At 34.1% G+C, this 21118-nt stretch overlaps 1 protein-coding gene across 1 annotated transcript in view; it reads right to left on the bottom strand.

Annotated features, from left to right (window-relative positions):
• Positions 1 to 796: 796 nt before the first annotated feature.
• Positions 797 to 21118, bottom strand: part of OTOGL (otogelin like) — an 87276-nt gene continuing 66954 nt past the window's right edge. Inside the window, exons 42-54 of the mRNA XM_026697905.2 lie at positions 19979 to 20191; positions 18679 to 18783; positions 17640 to 17747; positions 17404 to 17505; positions 16472 to 16576; positions 16328 to 16368; positions 14112 to 14175; positions 13248 to 13426; positions 10971 to 11075; positions 9114 to 9233; positions 8188 to 8233; positions 3899 to 3978; positions 797 to 2191 (exon numbers count right to left, since the gene is read on the bottom strand). Coding sequence (XP_026553690.2) covers positions 1991 to 2191; positions 3899 to 3978; positions 8188 to 8233; positions 9114 to 9233; positions 10971 to 11075; positions 13248 to 13426; positions 14112 to 14175; positions 16328 to 16368; positions 16472 to 16576; positions 17404 to 17505; positions 17640 to 17747; positions 18679 to 18783; positions 19979 to 20191 — 1469 coding nt within the window. The 3' untranslated portion in view covers positions 797 to 1990. The remainder of the gene's footprint in view (positions 2192 to 3898; positions 3979 to 8187; positions 8234 to 9113; positions 9234 to 10970; positions 11076 to 13247; positions 13427 to 14111; positions 14176 to 16327; positions 16369 to 16471; positions 16577 to 17403; positions 17506 to 17639; positions 17748 to 18678; positions 18784 to 19978; positions 20192 to 21118) is intronic.

Raw genomic sequence — 21118 nt, 5'->3', positions numbered from 1 at the left:
CTTTCATCAATACAATAAGGCAGCTTTACGTGATCAGCAGAAAAGCTCCTTACAGGCTGAGTAAACATCTTTATTTGGAACAGCATATTTCATTTTAATTAAATGGATACTCCCCTACATGAAAATATTTTCATTTCATACACTGTTTCTAGCAAATGTATAAATAATTGATCACAAAATGAAGTGAAGTACTGAGCTACATTTTAATGCAGATGTACTTTTTCTAATAAAATTTTATTTAGGAGGGCCATTTTTAACAGAGAAGCAGATAAGGAAGTGAATTACCTTTCCTGCACATACCTTTAAGTTGCCTTCCACTTTCCTCTGAGATATAATTAAATAAATGCTTGCAATTCCATTTGAGAAAACTATCTGAAAGGTGATTCGGAAAGTAAAAATGAGTAGTGGATTAAGCATTAATCACCTCTCTACCTACCTCTCCCTTTCCCTTTTATTATATAATTGGAGCACATCTGGGACTGTCATTATTCATAATTTCATGTGACATGTAATCTTCCCCTAGAAGTTAATGAACAAATGATTTGCTAAAAGGCTGTATAAAATGACTTTATAAAGGATTTTTCTTGAATGTTCATTTTATCTTCCTAATAAAAGTCTTAGTTATTAAAAGTTTCCTATGGCAACAATATACAGTAACACTCAATTCTTTTAAAAAAATATGTATTTATATACAGTATTTTATGTATTAAATATTGTAATACATAATCAAGAGAGACTGGAAATACCATGAATGGTTGCACAAAATATATATTAGTCTAGTATTGTTAGCCTTCTACCTCAACATGTCCTTTCTGCAAAAATTGCAGCTTTTTCGTGCATTTTCCTCTTTAGGAGTACATATAGCATTTCAAATTACATTTTAATCCAGGCAAAGTATAGAAACTATCATTTACTTTTGCATAAATTTTTGTAAATATAAAATAATGTCAAAAATGGTTTATAAGAAATTACTACCTGCAGTCATAAAATAAAAAGTATATTAGAAAATGTTAGGACCAAAAAAATAAGAAATACTACCATTTTATGGATTTCAAGCTTTTAATAAAATATCACAAACATTACAATGCAGAATAGGATTACTCTTGGGGAAGAATGAGTGATGCCAGTGGAAGTGCTGATAAACTGCAATGTTTTGATATAACCCAGAACAAGGTATGTGCTACATAGTTAATGTTGGCTAATTACATAAATGAGATCAGAAAGTGTATAGCACTTGCAATGTCTGGCATGAATAACATCTGGAAGAGTAAAGAGACCACACCCACAGCCAAATGCAGATTAGTTAATGCAATATTTTTTTCTGATTGCTACTTATGGCTGCGAAACTTGGCAGAGAGAAGAGGGGACGCCTTTGAACTATGGTGCTGGAGGCAACTATTACACATACCATGGATTGCAAAAATAACTAGTCTGAATCTCACTTAAAATATCACTTGAAGCCAAGATCTCCAAACAGAGGATATCATACTTCAGTCATGTCATGTGAGCTGACTCACTCAAAAAGTCAGTCATGCTGGGAGTGATCAGTGGAAAAATGAGAAGGGGCCATCCTAGTATCTGTTGGCTAGACACTATAAAGAATGACATTGGAATGGCCATGTCAGATCTGAAGGAGGCGATGAAAGACAAAGGGACACGGAGAGAGCTGATCCAGAGTGGCTGAGAGTCAAACACGACTAAATGGCTGATGATGAATTACATAAATACTTCATATGTCTGAATAGAGGTACATAACTGTCTTCTTCTTGTGCCATATCTGTCGTCAGACATTAGCGATCATGTTGGCGATCCTATTACTGACTCTATTACCTATCCTACATTACTGTAAAATGAATTAAGTGTCCCATATGTGTCAAAAATTAACATGCTCCCTTTTTACAAATGCATATTTAAATTGAGAAAATATTTATATGTTAAATCTGATCATAAGAAAGAACAAAATCTTGATTTGCATGTAATCACAAAATTTTTAATTCCACTGGCATGAACAGTCCGTAGGTTCCTGCATGACATATAGAATTTCAGTGCCATTTCCAGAGCAGTAAAGTGGCACAGTTCGATTCTGAACTCCATTTTCACGGCAGCATTTGCAGAACCTTAAATGGCTATCAATGTTGACATTAAAAATTGTAGCAGAGGGGCATTTTCCATCACAGGAAGCCACACTTATCTATTGGAGACAGGAAGGGAACAATGTTATTGATGGTTTCAAATTTTATCATTTACATTTATTGACAGCTTCAGTCATTAAATCTATTTTAAAAGTTTGGAAATTCATCCTCTTGCTGAATCTCTTGGATGTTCTCCTGCAATAGGTCCATTTCTATTCACTATCAGCCAGCTTACTTCCTCTGCCAGTTGCTATTTTTTGATAGCTTTGCCATTTAATTCTGAAAAAAGGATACCTGTGGCTACTATGTAATAGATGCAAATATTACTTTAATATACATATCAGTGTGTTGCCCTAATGCATCCATGCCTGACATGGAAAGAGAAAGAAATATTAATAAATAATAGGACATCTCCATTTCAAGGCAGCAAGCTTAATATTCCTCCATACACATACTCATGGACATGTTAGATGAGGTAATATGTCAACACAAACATTTATTCTTGCACATGGAAAATGGTGTCCCTCTTGATTCTATTAGACCTCATAGTGGTATCTAGTATCATCTACCATTAAACCATTCAGAGCTATCCACAGGGGTTTGAAGTAGGGAGGATACTATTTAATGGTGATTATGCTCCTATTTGAGTAGGTGGGTCCAGGCTATGGTGCTTGGGGCAAAAGAATTTAAGCCCATGGAACCCCTAAGCAGAGATCTCCAAAGCCCAGACTGCTTCCCTTACTATTTAACATTTAGAATAAAGCTATGGAAGATATCACCCAGTGATCTATATGTAATGTTGATAACACGTTGATGATTTTTGGTTTCTGCATCACCATCCAAAAGATACTGCAAGGATCCTGAAGAGGTTATGAATAGAGCAAAATGAACTCAGATTAAATCCTACAGCATTTCTCTGCGTGGGATCACATTCCCCTGAAAGAAGGGCTTTGTGACTTGTGGGTTTGCCTGTATTCTCAACTCTTGCTTCAATAGCAGATGAAAGTTGCTGCTGATACAGCAGACAGAAAAAGGCAGCCAGGAGGCCTTTCTCCATAATCCACACAGCAATTTAAAGTAAGTTGAATAAGCATGTGTTCAATAGACATTAAGAAAGTTACATGTACAGGTTACATACATATGGAGTTCCAGTTACATGGACCAGGAGGCCACAGTGATGGTGATTCCGAATAGGCTGAACTACTGTGACACACATAGTCTTGCTTTGGAGATCACTTAGAAATTACACTGGTGCAAATACAACAACTTGATTATTGGCAAAATGAGTCCCCTCAATATTAATTAAACTCAATTCTTGATTGGGTTATCAGTAGGCTTTGGTAAAGAACCGGTCATTGCCTAATTAGGAGAGGCAATTCTATTCTGCACTAGTCATCTGGTTTGAGATGTCTCTGAAGTGATGAAGTCAGCATTTAAATAAAGTTAGGGTAAAAGCAATTAAAGTGTGAATTCTTTTTATGAGTAGGAGGATATTACTAGGGAGAGAGGTTTTCCGGATGTCAAAACAGTAATAGGATTTGCATGTATGTTTACCACACTATACAAATCTGTTTTAGCAGCTGATATGCTCTTAAGGCTAAGAGAAAGTGACTAGAGACAATGGCAAAACATTTCTGAAAAACCTTGCCAACAAAACTGCAGGAACTTGTCCAGGCAGTCTCCAAGAATCAAACAGGATTGAATGGAAGAAAATACCCTGCTCCTATATCTGAAGTAGCCCCCCCATATTAGGCATTTATACTTACAGGACTTTGGCTTATGCAGTCTTCTTTTCTTACAGTAGTTCTGACCATTATTTTCTGGCAAATCCTTTCATCTCTTTTACCTGATAAAACATAAAGTACGAAGACAATAATCAAGACACTTTTTACTACATCATTAGTTAAAGAGCTCTTTAAGTGTGCGTCATCATCTAAACATGCACCATGGTGTCTAATCCTCCACCGATAATCCATTTGCGGAGCTTTGTTTTGTTTGTAATAGCAGAACATCTCAGCTGTTTATGCACATTCATTTATACTTCAAGTTATTTTCCTAGTCTCTTCCTAATGGAACACTTAGATATGAAGGCTGTATAGCAGTTGGATTTAAAATAGGTTGAACATGCATATTCAGTAAGTGTGAAGAAGGTTACACACAAATCAAAATGTGTATAAAAGTTAAGAGTATGGAATGCTTAGTATTGGCAGTTCTAGCACAATCTCATTTTTCTGGTCCCCTTGGGCAGTTAATTTAGAGTTTCTATCAGATCTCTGAATTGACTAGAGGATTTCCAAGAGCAGCTCAACAAAGATGCAGTCCTTTTTGTGTGACACAGCACACCTGGCTATCCAAGAAACTACTCATAAGTAAGAGCATAGACAAGATTGTCATTTAATTTTAGAATGGGAAGAAAGTATCTGCAGAAAATACTCTACAATCTGAATTACACTGCATCCAGAAATTATAGCAGGCATAACTGCAAAGGCAGAATGATTTCCAGTTTCATTGTGCGGACATCATAACACAACATTCAAACCTGCCTATTTTCCCTATTTTCCTATTTCTTTAGTTCAATTTCAGATCCATTTTGATATTATTACAAGTATAATTAATAGTCTTTTTCATTGTTTTAATTCATCACCCAGGGTAAAATAACCCCATCATACTGTAGAAAATTAAGAAGGGCATTCTGATTTTCAAGGTCCATTTCTAGAAAGATTAGACTAGCTTATTTGATACAACTTTTAGACTATTCTGCTGTTACTAATATTGCTATTCACTTTGGGTAGATTTCCCTGATATATTGTAACATATATATTCTATCAGTATTAGTTAAGATTTGCTTTTACATGTTAGATTGCTTTATGAATTGATTGTGAACTACTTTGAACATTGGAAAACAATTCAATCAATAGAGGGAAAAGAACAGCAGAAATTTAAAATGCCAATAAAAGTCACAAAATGGGTGTTGTCCACATCATTAATTCTAGTAGAAATATATTTTTGCTACTTTTCTGGCCATGTTCAATGTTTATATTTCAAGAATTATATCCACAGAATTGTTTACAAAATCAGATTCGTGAAGTGCATCTTGAGGTAGTGCTAGTTTTCCTATGAAATTATATATATATATAATAATTATAATATATATATAATAATTATAGAATCAATCAACACTTCTCTGAATCACAATTTAATGTAATATATCTATGTATATCAAGATTATTTTAAAAAATAAAGAAAATAAAATACATTTATTAAAAATAGTAATACCTGGTTCACAATTAATACTATCAGTAGAGACTACAGGGCTAATGGCAAAGGGTAATACACCCCGTCCAGAACCTGGCAGAATTATTGGGAATATAAGTTTCTTGTAATACGCAAAAACATTTTTATATATACAACATTGCATTAATTCTTACACTGCCAACTGTTAATAATTTCTATGGAAGCTGTTCTTTTTTATAAAAAGGAACAAGTATTCTTATTTTTTTAAATTAATTATATCCCTATGTTTTAATACCCGTGTGGATAATAAGGCCCTTACATTTACATATGAAAAAAGAAACCTGGAACATGATTTGGCAAGGTAAGAATTAAACATATGAACTCACTCAGCATGCATATAATCATTCACTTTTCAAATAAAGATTATTCATTACCATTAAAACCCAAGGAATTTTAAGCTGTCCTTGTGGCTCACTTACATCCTTAACCATTAAAAGCACATGCTTTTAGTTTATTCTAAAAAATTCTTAGTATATAAAACAGTATTTAATATTGACTTTTTAAATTGTTCAGCAAACAATTCTAAAGATAATAACTAAAGCCAAATTTTTTGATTAAACATTGTTTTAGAGAAAAGTAAAGTAAAATTCTACCCATCAATGACTGCCTTTTACATGATTTGCTTCATTTATATAAATATTGATGGGGAGAGAGAAATGTATGATCTTCTTGAGATGTTATTAACCTTCAAATATCAATTTAGTGACATAATTGCCAATATTTTCCTTGTCATTTTATTACTCACAATAGGTAAAGGAATTTCTAGATTTAAGTCCTGATGTGAAGAAAGAGATACTTTGAAATTGTTAAGAAAATATATTTATGTGTGTTGTAGGTTCCAGAATATTCTGAGTAGAAATCTGATCAGGAAGCATTATTTTGGAAAATTGAAGAGACACAGATTGCTTCTTCTCCTTGACACTATACCATGGGCAGTACCATTTAATGGCAATGCAGAGTGCAAGACAACATTTAGCAAATATGAAAGATGATAAAGGAATTGCTGGTAGTAAGATGTTTCCTTGGTGAGCTATCTTTTTCTGCAAGTGTTTCATAAAAGCCAGTGTGGTATAGTGGTTAAAGGGTTACACTGGCACCCAGGAGACCAGTTTTCTTGTACACTGGGTAAATTTCTATCCAATCTGTATCACAGGGGTATTGTATAAAAATGGAGATGGGAGGTGTTAGACAAACTGCCATCAACTTCTGAACAGAAGGCAGGAGGTCTAAGAAATAACTGTATTATTTTAGGGGTATCTATTGTAAATAAATACCAGAGGAAAAATTCACTATTTGTAAAATTCACAATAGTGAATTTGATAACATACTACAGATCTTACCCAACATCTAAAGCAGTGTTTCTTAATCTTAGCAATTCCAAGATATATGGATTTCAACTCACAGAACTCCCCAGTCAGTATGACTAGTTTAGGAATTTTGGGAGTTGAAATCCACACACCTTAAAAGTTGCTAAAGTTGAGAAACACTGCTTTAGATATTGGGTAAAATCTGTAGTATGTGGATATAAATTTATGGAAAACAGAATACCTTGGTATAAGCCTTTTTAAATCCAGAGACAGCTGTTCTAAAAGATACTAGATACACATAACACTGCTTGACAAGATCTCACCCAGATTTGTTGAACTGCAACATGAAGGATTTCCCAAAGAATAAAAGTAAAAGATATAAATAGGCTTGCTTGAGAAAAACATTTTTGAGAGTGTTAGCAATTATCAAAATGCAGCTGTCTTTTTCTTTCTTTGGTGCTTCTTATTCAGGTGTATTTGATCCTGTTTTCTTTGTTGGATTTTCAAGTAAGGCTAGGAGAAGGACACTATTTTGCTGGCAATATTTGTATTATGAACAAAAAAACCTAACTACAGAACATTTTCATTCCAGTTCAAATAGAAAATTCCAGCTTCAGCTGGACTCCAAAGAACCATCCTGGATTGGATGGATTTTACTATCTCTAATAAAATATCCAAATTCCACCACTATGAAAGGTAATCATGCTTACATTTAAGTTCTCATTTAAACTGAGGCTTTGAGAAGTAGGATTATCAGTAAACAAACCTTGTTATATATATTTTTGAGTAGAATATTTGTCACTATCCTGAATGAGAAAATTCATGAACTTTTAGAGCTGGCCAATATCTTTTACAGTGCAGTTATTGAAACTACAGTATTCAAACAATAATACATTTTCACATTTAATGTTTTTAGGTAATGTCTCAAAAGTGCAATTATCTCTTTTTATACAAGCGTTTTATATAATTTGTTCATGTAATCTTATTATGGCTGTACATAGTATATTTCCATAGAACATAAGTAACCACTAACATTTGATTTTTTGACTGACTTAAACAAAATCTTTATATTTTCCCATTTTCATATAATCATAGGTGGATTAACAAACTAGAGAAAAACCCTATTAATAAATTGGATAACTTTTATTTTCTAAAGGTATTCAAAACAATTTTGGCCATATCTATATTATTTTGGGGAAACTGATTATATACCAAAAAGAAAGGGTTAAAACACAAATTTTAATTTTAATATCACCATGTTAGCAGCCATATAAAGCCAGGCTTGTCGATTACTTTTTGTTAAGGACTGGACACATATGACATGATTCAGAGACAGCATGCTGTTTTCTTTTCATATGTCTCCTTAAAGAGGTTAAGAATGCACACAACTGTCCAAACCCAAAGCAGCCAGTACCAACGCAGAACTAGCACACAATACAGCTGTCTTCACTTACAGATCTTGCAGCAGCCATTGTGATAGGTCTGCACAGAGCCTCCATTCTAGGAAAATTAAAAAGGAATATTTCAAAAAAGACTGTGCTCAAAGAAACATTTTGAGGCATATGGAACTGCAATGCATATAAACAAAAAACTACATATCCAATCCAAACTACAAATATTTAACTATTTTAATTAAGGGAACATTTTACATGGAGGGATCTTTCTGTTCTTTTAAGATATAATTTGTAAACTGGAGGCCTCCACAGGAATTGCAGAGTTCTAGATATATGCTACTTTTTCAGCTTGGCTGTTAAGAAGAAAAATGCTGTACAAGACACTTTTCTTAACACCAGGCTGAAAAAATAGCATACAACTAGAATTCTGAAATTCCTGTGGAAGTCTCCCATTCCAGAATTATATCTTAAAAGAACTGAAAGATTCATAGTGAATTGTCCCTTCGTGTAAAATGGAAGGAAAACTTTATTTCCTCAGAATGTCATTGCCTCCTGATATATTGAAAATTACTTATGCAGCCAAAAATCCTGGAGAAAAAGTAAAAAACAATGGATGCCATTATACATAATATAATAATATATATAATAATTATATATACACATCAGACAATGTGTAGGCATTTGGGGAAATAGAATCAAAGACTAGACAGTATATGTTGCTAAAATGATTATGAATGAGGGAAGGCAGAATCAAGTTTAACCTCTGTAACTCTAATTTATATTCCTTTGGAGGTTATATGGGCTAATGGGGGAGTATATTAGATTTCAAAGTATTACCAGTATGCAGATATAATTTGGAAGAAAAAAATAAGACAATAAAAGCAGTTTTTTTTATATTTTTATAATATTAAACACACCTTGATATTAATTTTGCAACAAATTAAATACATGTGAATAAGGAATATTTTTATGTATAAAGTACAAACCTTTACACAATCAGTCTCATTAAAGGGTGGGCAAAACACACTGGAGCCAAGTACCACTGTCTCTGCTCCAATCTTTGCACATTCATATTTAGTGCAGTTTGAGTCCCATGTGCTTCCTTCCTATTAAAAAAAAAGAGACAGAGTAGGGAAAAGGAAGTAAATGGAAAACTGGCTACAATGTAGCAAAATAATGATTGAATCATATGTTAAAACAACGTTCCAATCCTTAATGGCTTCAGGTATGCTGCAGTTGACCACAGCTGGGTAGTACTGTAATTTTAGTTTAATGAATACTAAATTCTGTTGAACAGTCAGTGTTTTCTGAGAACATCATAACAATGGCTTAATGCAGTAGTAGGAGCCAGTTTGGTGTAGTGACTAAGGTACTAAGCTAGAAACCAGGAGATCGTGAGTTCAATCCTGCCCGAGGCTCAAAGCCAGCTGGGTAAATTTGGGTGGATCACTTTCTCTCAGCCCTAGGAAGGAGGCAATGGCAAACCACCTCTGAAAATTCTTGCCAAGAAAACTGAAGGGACTTACCTCAAGTATCCAAGCATCAATCAAGATTGAACGGAAGAATAAAAAAGAAGTAATATGATAATCTGTTTTTCATAGGAAGCATTTACAAGAAGGGCAACTTCAGCAGAAAACAGCTGTTCTTTATTGCTTAACACCAGAAATAGAACTAACATGTAATTTAGTTTGCTGTGCTAAACAGTATGGTGAGTATGGTAGGGTGAGTATGGTGTCCACACAGATGCAGGTAACTTTGGTTAAATGTCTGCTCATATGTAAATCATACTTAAACAGAATTCATTTACTAATATCAAGCTAACATCAGTATCCCTGGTGTCATTTATATACTTAGATCATTTAGTTAATCATATCTCAGAGTCCTAGTGGACAACCATTTAAATATGAGCCAGTTGTATGCAATAGCTGCCAAAAAAGCACAGTTCTAGGCTGCATAAAGAGAGGGATAGAATCAAGACCATGTGAAGTGTTAATACTACTTTATAATGTCTTGGTAAGGCCATTCTTGGAATACTGCATTCAGTTTTTGTCACCACAATGTAAAAAGATGTTGAGACTCTAGAAAGAGTGCAGAGAAGAGCATCAAGAATGGTTAGGGGACTGGAGGCTAAAACATATGAAGAACGGTTGCAGGAATTGGGTATGTCTAGTTTAATGAAAAGAAGGACTAGGGGAGACATGATAGCAGTGTTCCAATATCTCAGGGGCTGCCACAAAGAAGAGAGAGTCAAGCAGAGATGGTATTCAGCAGGTTCTGACCAGTTCTGGAGAACCGGTAGCAGAAATTTTGAGGGGTTTGGAGAACTGGCAAATACCACCTCTGACTGGATAATTTACAATATCCTTCCCCTGCCACACCCACAAAGCCATGCCTACAGAACTGGTAGTAAAAAAATGTGACTCCCACCACTGGAGTCAAGCTATTCTCCAAAGCAATGGGTTGACAAGAAGCAATGGGTTGAAACTAATCAAGGAGAGAAGCAACTTAGAACTAAGGAGAAATTTCCTGACAGAACAATTCATCAGTGGAACAACTTGCCTCCAGAAGTTGTGAATGCTCCAACACTGGAAGTTTTTTTAAAAGATGTTGGATAACCATTTGTCTGAAATGGTATAGGGTTTCCTGCCTAAGCAGGGGGTTGGACTAGAAGACCTCCAAGGTCCCTTCCAACTCTGTTATTCTATTCTATATTCAATGTGTAATATGATCTCCAATCAAGAAAAGTTTGACTCAAGAGTAATCATATGAGAAAATTGTAGAATTTAGCACTTGACTTATTGTTCTTATCCTTATTGTTTTCTGAACTTTTTTAACCCACTTACTTCATAAATCTCAAGAGTTCCATTATCAGTATAAAAAGGACATGAGACATTTATACAGGAACCACAGCAAGAATGTTGACCATCAGATGGGCTGTGTACTTGATGCTGTTAAAAGAAAAGAATGTCCATATGGATTGTATCATATATATATAGGTTGCCAGTGCAAGTAGTGCAACGAAGCCGAAGGCACCAGCCTGAGGATGACAAGTGGGACCTCTCCAAAACATCGCCAAGATAGTCTTAATCTTACATGGGAAAAGACCCAAACACCTACATACCTGTACCCGTGAAAATCTATGAAAATATATATTGGCAACTATATCTTTCTTGTTAATGAAATATAAGCTTAGGTTTGACAATGCCAATCAACAAGTTAGTTTTAGTAGCATTTTTCTTTAAAGTAATATATGTAACAGTCTTATACCAAATAAAAAGTAGCATTGTACATAGCAGGTGTACACAACCTAGTTTGATCTCAGAGTTTGAACATGTTGGGAATGTTATTCTTAAAAATGAAAGCAACAGAACAAGGGTAGAAATTACATGCAATTATGGCTATATTTTAAAAAATACAATTAAGTACATTTAACATTTTTATTTCCTATGTATTTAATAAGATTCTGTTTGTACCATATTCAATATGAAAAATTGCTTCCTACTATAATATGCAGGTTTTCATCCAATTATTAGCGAAGTGATGATAATATAATGAAGATTATCCAGCTAATGTTGACTTTTTTTAAAGAAAAAAGTGATATGTGATGTGAGATAGTGATTTTTTTAAACATAAAAAGATTGTGCTATAAAGCTATAAAATGGTGTCACTTGAATTAACATCGTCTGATGAATTAACTTTATGTTTTTGGAGAGAAAATAGAAGTCAACTCTCAATTTCTGTCTGCAAATTCCTTTCCCCTGTCCCAGGACAAAGATAGAGCAAAATATTATGAAATGAGTCCCACAGCTTTGTAAGATGTTCCCTTGATTAGACTAGATCAGATATAATATGTTCATACTCAAACTATGCTTTCCAAAATGCCTGTGAAGATCAAGATGAATAGAGTTAGTTGAATCTCATGGAAGCTACTTTATTCAGTGTCAAAGCGGGATAATTTTGTGTATGAAATCTACTACTTGCTGGCTTCCTGTCTTGAGCCACATTGCACCACCAGCTCTACGAAGGCAGGAAGCCTTAGTGAAGGAGTACAACAAAATTATGAGAAACCTACATCTTCCTGTGCACACTGATCTTCCTCATCTATCAATTGGCAGGCTTAAATCCAGGAAGCCCTCTCTGGCACTCGCTCAACAGCTATCTAACAACTTTTGATATCAACACACAGTGGAAAGCCAAATGGGCTGTTGAACGTCCAGATACAGGCAGTTACATAGATGACCCTACATAAAAGGTGCCAGGTTTTGACCTTTCTCGCCAGCATTGGTCAACTCTGAACAGAATCTGTACCCAACATAGTGTCTGCCAGGTCTCATTGTTTAAGTGGGGTCTTGTCTCTACCCCTCAGTGTGACTGTGGTACCCATCGACAAAATATCCATTGTGTCTGAATGTCCGTCAAGAGCTTACACTGGCCCAATGTCTGATTTTTTTTAACATAGATCACCCCGTCTTTGAATAGCTGGGTGGAATGGACATTAACATTTGAACCACTATAAGTCCATGTATTTGCCATGCGATAAATAAATCAATAATTTTTTTCTATACATGCACAATCCCAAAATACCACAAAAAGAGATAAGGGGCTGCTTTAAAAGTTCATGCAGTGAGTCCAGAGTGTGCAGTTTTGCCTACCATACAAAAGCCAAAACCATAATGATAAAAGAAGGCTAGGAAAATAAGACATACAGAAATACCATGGATTGAGAAACTCTGAGAAATAAATGTAAAAGAAATAAATTATATTTCTTCTCTGGAAAAATAACAGGATCACTGCATACATAAGCACATAATTCATATATTTCACCTGCATCTGTTTTAAAATACCTATTGGTTACAAATTAATTACAAATTTCTCCATTCCTGGGAAATAGATTTTGCTTTAATCATTGACTTTGGATGCAAAACTGGTTTTGATGTGGAGACATTTATTGGAATAAGGAAATCATTGAATCTGACTTCTTATTTTATATTTCCCTAAATAATAAATTCATTTATTTTGAACACAGGTTAAGATATTGCTCACCATTTTAAATAGATTTTAAATTAATTATTAATATTAATTATGTCCAGAAATGATTTTATCTGCATATTTTTACTTACTGCTTCACATTTTTGGGAACAATTAACTACTGCCAGATTTATAGTGTGGAATCCTGTGTTAAGGTCTCTTTCTTGTGAACACTTTGCCATATAACAAAGTTCTCCATCCAAATATTGAATCAATGTCTGACCCGGGTTCAGTACAGTGACTTCTTGGAATATACAGACATTTTCTTTTTCTAGGGAGAGAGGGCAGGAGGAAGGAAGGAAGGAAGGAAGGAAGGAAGGAAGGAAGGAAGGAAGGAAGGAAGGAAGGAAGGAAGGAAGGAAGGAAGGAAGGAAACAGAGTATGCAAAACAAGAGTACTATTTAGTATCATTTTTTTTTCACATACAATAAGAAACGTTTGATGATGAACTGTGATTTATTTGCAAAGTTCAATGGTTGATGCTTAGAACTTAGTGTTAGAGTGACCTTGGCTAGTATTGTTGTTGTCAGCATTCCAGCTATGGAATTGATCACTGCCAGTTGTATTTGTATTTTTTTCTTTTCCTTGCATACTGCCCTGATATTTTAGGATAAATGGAATTTAATAATATTTAATACATAGCTTAGGTCTTAATAGAACATAAATAACAAAATATATTTAGCTATCTATGTATTATTGTTCCCTTAATAAATTTAATACAACTAAGTACGGGAAGCAGAATGCTAGTTCATGTGAATATTTCTATTCTAACAGAATCTCTCCCTTTCTTATTTTAAACTAGAAGATTACTGAAAATTGTAAGCACATAAAGTATATAGAACTTGTCTTAACAACTATATTACTGAAAACTCAATATTTAAAAAAGTTATTGAAAAGAATGCTCATAGGCATGCATGCCTGCACACGCACACACACACATACACATATGTACATACCACAAATGTAATGTGGACATCCACATGTAGTAGAAGCATTAGCACTTATTTTCCAAACTTCACCCTATGAAATATTTCAATGATACATTGTTCAATCGCATACATTCATTTATAAGGTACTTTCATTTGTAAGAAAGTGAACTTAAAAATTATTAAATGCATTTTTGCAGCAAAATATTGTTACACGTTTGAATGTAAGTTTGGAGGAACCATTAGGCCACATGCCCATATTAAGAGCACTAGGTCCATCTCCTCCTTGTTATTATTGCATTTGTTAGTTTTTTTCTACAAAACCCAAAATACATTGATATTCACCAGAAATGAGAAAGTCAAATGGGAGCTGCTGTTACTTTTCAATCTTGATACAGCAGCATATTCAGGGAAGGCAACTAAACATGTATAACTGCAGGGTAGTAAAAAAATGGTAGTAAAAAAATTGAGGATGGCAACCATGAATGTGTAACCATTTTGTATGTGTATCACAACTGTATAGCTGTTTTTAAGACCAACTGGTTGATTGATCAATGCTGTGAATGTTTTTTGTAGGTGTTAGATTGCCCCAAGGCATTCTATTATATGCGGCAGAAAGGCATATTGTGTCTAGATACTAAATATTGGGCAATATGGATAGTAGAATGCCTTAGTACAATAATTCTCTATAAATGTAACAAATGTTGCCATTTTAGGACAGTATTTATATTTATTGTCTAAGGCAGGGGCCCCCAAACATGGCCACTTTAAGACTTGTGGACTTCAACTCCCAGAATTCTAGGAGTTGAAGACCACAAGTCTTAAAGTGGCCAAGTTTGGAGACCTCTGGTCTAAGGTTTAGATTTGTCCAACAAGCACAATAGCTAAGAACATAATTACAACTTATAAAAACTACAGCAAATATCTATCAAGTCACATCTTCATTGCTTTTCATATTGGTATTAATATGATTAATAACCAATCTGCTGTATTGGTTAAGGTGTTGAACTAAAATGAAGAAATTGCTTTTGGTCCTGCCTTAGACACAAAGTTAATGAGGTAACTTAGGGTCAATTACTTCCCTAAGAAGAAAACAAAGACAAGCCATTTCTGAAAATACTGACAAGAAAACTTTATGAATTTATTTAGATAATTGTCAAAAGTCAAAAAAGAAAACTATAACTTGAATAACACAGATACAAATAAATTTCTATCATAAATTGCTATGCTCTGATATAAAAGTAGAAGAATATAATAGACAAACATTGTGTTATTACTATAAATGAATTAGTAACAGTATACTATAGCATACTATGCCACACACTATCACCTATCTATCTGTCTATCTATCATCTATCATCTATCTATCTATCTATCTATCTATCTATCTATCATCTATCTGTCACCTAATCTATTGTCTATGTATGTATTTGTCATTATTCATATTTGGCCCCTATTCCTCTCACTTTCTACGTTCAATCTCAGCTTTCTTTACAGGCATTGTCTTTTTAACATTGCTTTGACATGGATTGATTACAGAACGATTTCTGAAAGCTTATTTTAACAAGTGTGTTTACCAAAATTCTTCTACCTATATCTGTGATGGCGAACATATGGCACGCATGCCACAGTTGGCACACAGAGCCATTTGTGCTGGCACATGAGCCTCAGGCAAACTTGAGTCACTGCACATGTACGTGCCTCACAGCTGACTTTTTGGCTGGTTTTTCAGCCTCCCAGAGGCTTGAAAAAAGCCTATGCAGGCTTTGCAGGACAAATAATAGGCCCGTTTCATCACTTCCAGTATTACAGCCTCTGGGAGGCTGAAAAAGGCCTCAGACCAGCCAAAAAATAATCTGTGAGGTGCAATGCAGATAATGGGGCGGTGTGGGGGGACTGAGCGTGCATACGCAGGGGATGTGGGGGGGCACGCGCATTGCCTTCTGGGTGCTGGCATGCAAGCGCACAAGTGCAAGAGTGCACACAATTTTTGGCAAAGGAGACCAAAAAGGTTAGCCACCACTGACCTACATCTATCATTAGTTGTGATTTTATCAGAATTTACTGCACAGTATATCTCAGTTCTGTCAAGATACTTTTGTTCGATACACTGACATAATTTTATTCATTTTACATGATTTGCAAACTTATAATTGCTGTCAGTGTAGGACAGGGTAGCATAGAAACATTTAAAATGAAAGAAAAATAAGAATTCCAAAACAATTTTAAAAGTAAACTTTTCTTACCAACTTACAGCTTGGTACAGTACCATTCTCACAATCACATTCTGGAGAAAATAAGAGAGAAGGGTTCACTATAACCACATCAATGGGAACAGAAGTTGTATTTCATTCATTTATATAGTTAGAAAAAATGCAAATTATAGATACCACAATTCCAGTCTGGGCAACACTGTCCAGGTATGCTTTTTTTCATCAGTTTCATATCAGCAGAGCAATTCGTAAGAGGTGTAGGACACAGATTCTCTTCACATACTAGAGAAAGAGAAATTATGTCTTGAAAAGATTATTGCCACAATATCACTAGAAAGTAAACATATAAAAATTTTCTCTATTATATTATTATTTCTAGTATTCTACTATTTGTATTATATTATTATTTCTACCTTCCACCTTAAATTAATGGTTTAGAAATGAATAATAATTTTAGGTTCAAGTAATCAACAATAATTTTGTGGTTTCAGTAGCAGAACACATTTCATATCACAAACTGTTAGATAAAGGAGACAACCTTACTCATGATGACTCAAATCTATAGTATAGAAAATAGTTGCTTGTAAAACAGAATCCCAAAGCATCACTCCAAGTAAATACATGTAAATACATAACTTTTCATCACTTTTTTGGTATCAGATTTTTCCCATTGAATGGCTAAGGCAGGCACCAGGTAAAGTCTAGATGTTTAGATATCAACATTAAATTTAAAAAATCTAAAGTGAAACTACAAATATGTATGGCTGACTGTTATTTTTGTTCTTTCTGCCATAGGCAACCCTTAAGTTAAGGAACAACTCATTTAGATTATACATGCTTAGATTTTGAATAGCTGTACATAGCTAAATACATTTTTGCCTGATTATTTTCCTGAATTTTTAGAATAGCAATTATCTTAGCAATAAGATAATAATTGACTCTACTTTATGGCAGCTGCATTTATACTGTATTTATTACAGTATAAATGTGTTTATACTGTACTGTATTTATTAAAAGCATAAGTATAAGCTTATGACTGAATACAAAGAAAAATCCCAATAAAAGAAGTAATAATCATTCCAAGATATGTAATCCAACACAAAACTTACCACAGTGATAATGAGGACAACAATAATGTGCAGTACTAAGATCTACTGCAAGAAGTTCTTCTTCATTGCATTCTGGAATAGGTTCAATGCAAGATTCACAAACTTCAAGAGAAACATAAAGATCATGTTATATATGATACAATACACAAGAATATCCATAGCAGCTAAATTACATTATATTCACCAATATAATACAAGAAGACATTATAATAGTGATAATGATAAATAAAGCTTACCACACAAATGGGAGAAACAGCACGTGTCATCCAATTTCACTTCCACAATAAACTGATCTTCTCGGCATTCTGGACGAGTAACATTGGGACATGCTGATATATCACATTCTGAATTAAACAAAACAAAACAAAACAAAGCAGGCTATCTAGTGAAATATAACCAATGACTTGCTGTTTTAAGAGTTTAGAAGTTATTCACCTCTAAATAAATAGTCTGAATAGTCACCTTATTGATGATCCAAACTCTGTCAAAGATCTTGGAGTACTCATCTCTAATGACCTAAGTGCTAGAGCCCACTGTAACTACATAGCCAAAAGGGCGTTAAGAGTTGTTAACCTAACCTTACGTAGCTTTTTCTCTGGTAATATTACACTAATAACTAGAGCATACAAAACATTTGCTAGACAAATACTTGAATACAGCTCATCAGTCTGGAACCCACATTACATATCTGATATTAACACAGTTGAGAAAGTCCAGAAATATTTCACAAGAAGAGTTCTCCACTCCTCTACTCATTGTAGAATACCTTATGCCACCAAACTTGAAATTCTATACCTAGAACTACGCCGCCTTCTGTCTGATCTAAATATAGCATATAAAATCATACATTGCAATGTCCTACCTGTCAATGATTACTTCAGCTTCAACCATAACAACACAAGAGCAAACAATAGATACAAACTCAAGGTTAATCGCACCAAACTTGATTGCAGGAAATACGACTTCAGCAACAGAGTGGTCAATGTCTGGAATACTCTACCTGACTCTGTGGTTTCTTCCCCAAAACCTTTAACCTTAGACTTTCTACTATTGACCTCACTCCTTTCCTAAGAGGTCAGTAGAGGGCGTGCATAAGCGCACCAATGTGCCTACTGTCCCTGTCCTATTGTTTCTTTTATTTTTATTTTTTATTTTTCTTGTATATATCCATAACTATGTTTTTACTTATACCTATTATCTTGTCAGCAATTGACAAAAATAAATAAATAAATAAATAAATAAATAAATAAATAAATTCTTCATCCTATCACTTACCACACTGGTATTGAGGACAACAGGAGAAAGGAGTATATCTGAGTGTTAGCTTCTCAGTACTTTTGCATATCGGGATAATAGGGGTACATAGAGTCATGTTGCACTCTAAAACAAAAAAACAGAGTTCTGAATCAAATCAATATATCTCTACCTAACCTTTTCATGGAAAATGTTTATTGTCTAGCATATAGGAAGATAAATGGTGGGTGGACCATGGAAGGATGGATGGATGGATGGATGGATAGATGGAGAAATTGATTTTGTGATTCGTAGGTATGTTTTGAAAGAAGCCAGTGCTGAACTCAAAGGGGAATTTCAGAAGTTCTGATTAATAAACAAGATGATGTGAATATGAACTAACTTTTTTTTTTCCAAAGAAAGCATTTTAAGATTGTTGATATTAAAATAACTTAATGTTATATTAAATATATAGAGTATATTAAAAGCAAAGAACAATTTGTGCTAACATAAAAACTCATATCTAAAGCTATTTGGCTTCTTATATTAATATAGCATTATTTTAATGTACGCATTAAACTAAAAACAGAGAACCTTGAAATTATATAGAGAATAATTTATGTCACTGGAATTAGCTCAGCATACAACTAGATTGTCATTTGGGTATCTCTGGTATTCTACCTAATGTTGGGTGGTGTGTGTTTTTTACTTCTAAAAGAGAATTGAAAATGTTTGCAAAATTCCTTTCTCAACTTACAGAGTGGTTTTGGAATGCTCATGTCTTAATTGACCTTCTAATTTTCCATAATTAAACATGTGTATAAGCCTGAATGCCATCTCCCACTTTTCCATGAGAAGGTGTTAACAAAAATGTGTTTCAATTCATATTTGCCATTTTGACTTTAATCAACAAATGATGAAATGGATATTTCTACCATAATTCAAAAGAGGAAGATTTTTCATGGGCTGTGCTCATATTAGATCACAGAAATGAAACATGGTGAATAGATGTTTTAAACTTAAATGTTGACTTTTACAATGACAGATCATTTTCTCACTATGCATTAGCTATGAGCCAATTTGGTCTAGTGATTAAGGTACCAAGTTTGAAAATGGGTGACTGTAAGTTCAAGTACCACTAGCTACCTGGGTAACTTTAGGTAAACCACTCTCTCAGCCGAACCTACCTCACAGGGTTGTTGTTATGGGGAAAATAGCTATTTGTAAAAATAAAGGGGTGTAGACAAATAAATAATTGTGCCAAATATTTTAGATTTCTCTATACCACACACAGATTCTTTCCTATCAACTGAATATCACGCCCGTCATAAATATTACATACCACAGATATTTTTTGGACAGCAAGTTTGTTCTTCAATTACACTGACAATCACTTCAGCCTCTCTATCACATATTGGAGGTGGCTGCTTATCACATTCAGGCTCTGTATCAATAATGCTCCCATTTTCCATGCACTTATACATGCAGCATCCTTTATTGTAGCCAATCCAAATCTCCCCAATAGAGTGAGGATGCCCTTCGTTATCTGAACAGGCTATTAAAAAAAGTAAAAAAACAATTTTTTAAAAATGACATTCATCTTGTTTACATTATGATATAAGACTATAAACTATATCTGTCACCAGCAGCTGAAAGTTAAATAACTGCTGATGTTTGTAAGAAACTGGAGCAAAATAAATGCTGACATTTTTAAGGAGAGAAAGGAAATATTACAAGAATTTGTTATTTGCACCTAAGAAATTTTCACTCTTGCAATTAATTAATGCCTCTTGTATATAGTTTTGACCTCAGGCTCATATGACTGCAATTATATATACAGATCCAGAATGATTACCTATCTTAACGTTAAAATACAGGCCTGGCTTAATTCAATACTGCAAGTGATATAAGAACTTTTATTGTCTTAAATTCTCCATTCTCTTCCCCCCCCCCCTTTCCCCTTTCTTCCCCAGCTAAAGTTGCTTGTTCATTAAAGATGGCTTCTTCTTCATCCCAATCTTCTTGTTCTTGTAGTTTCCCATAAGTAGCAATCGCCATTTCTAAGAAACGAAAAACGGAGCCAAAAGAGCCCTTTCCTTCTTGTTCCTCTTCTTTATACTTTTTAAATTCCATTTTCAGTTCATTGACAAGTAATGCCATTGCAGAAAATTTTTTAAACAACCCAAATGTTTTTAATCTTTCAAATAATAATTTCCAAGAGTCCCAAAGTCACCAAGCAATCCAAATACACACAGACTGTTTCATTTAACACTTTCTTCTTTTTATACTTTCTCTTCCTGGGTCAATTCAGTTACAAAGTTCCAATTAAAATGTATCTTTTAGAAGTCTTGTTACAATTTAGCTCTAGTCTTTTAAATTCCAAGCAGCCTCCTCCAGCAAAATCTTAATCTTAATTCTTTTCTTCTCCCTTCCCACTTACAGCAAAAAAAATTTTTTTTTCAATGTTCAGAAATCTTTATTG

The sequence above is a fragment of the Pseudonaja textilis genome, chromosome 5, assembly GCF_049901715.1.
Source record: "Pseudonaja textilis isolate UNSWEBS1 chromosome 5, rPseTex1.2, whole genome shotgun sequence".
Classification (NCBI taxonomy): Eukaryota; Metazoa; Chordata; class Lepidosauria; order Squamata; family Elapidae; genus Pseudonaja; species Pseudonaja textilis.
The sequence above is the reverse complement of the archived record's forward strand: the minus strand, read 5'-3'. Positions and strand labels throughout refer to the sequence as shown.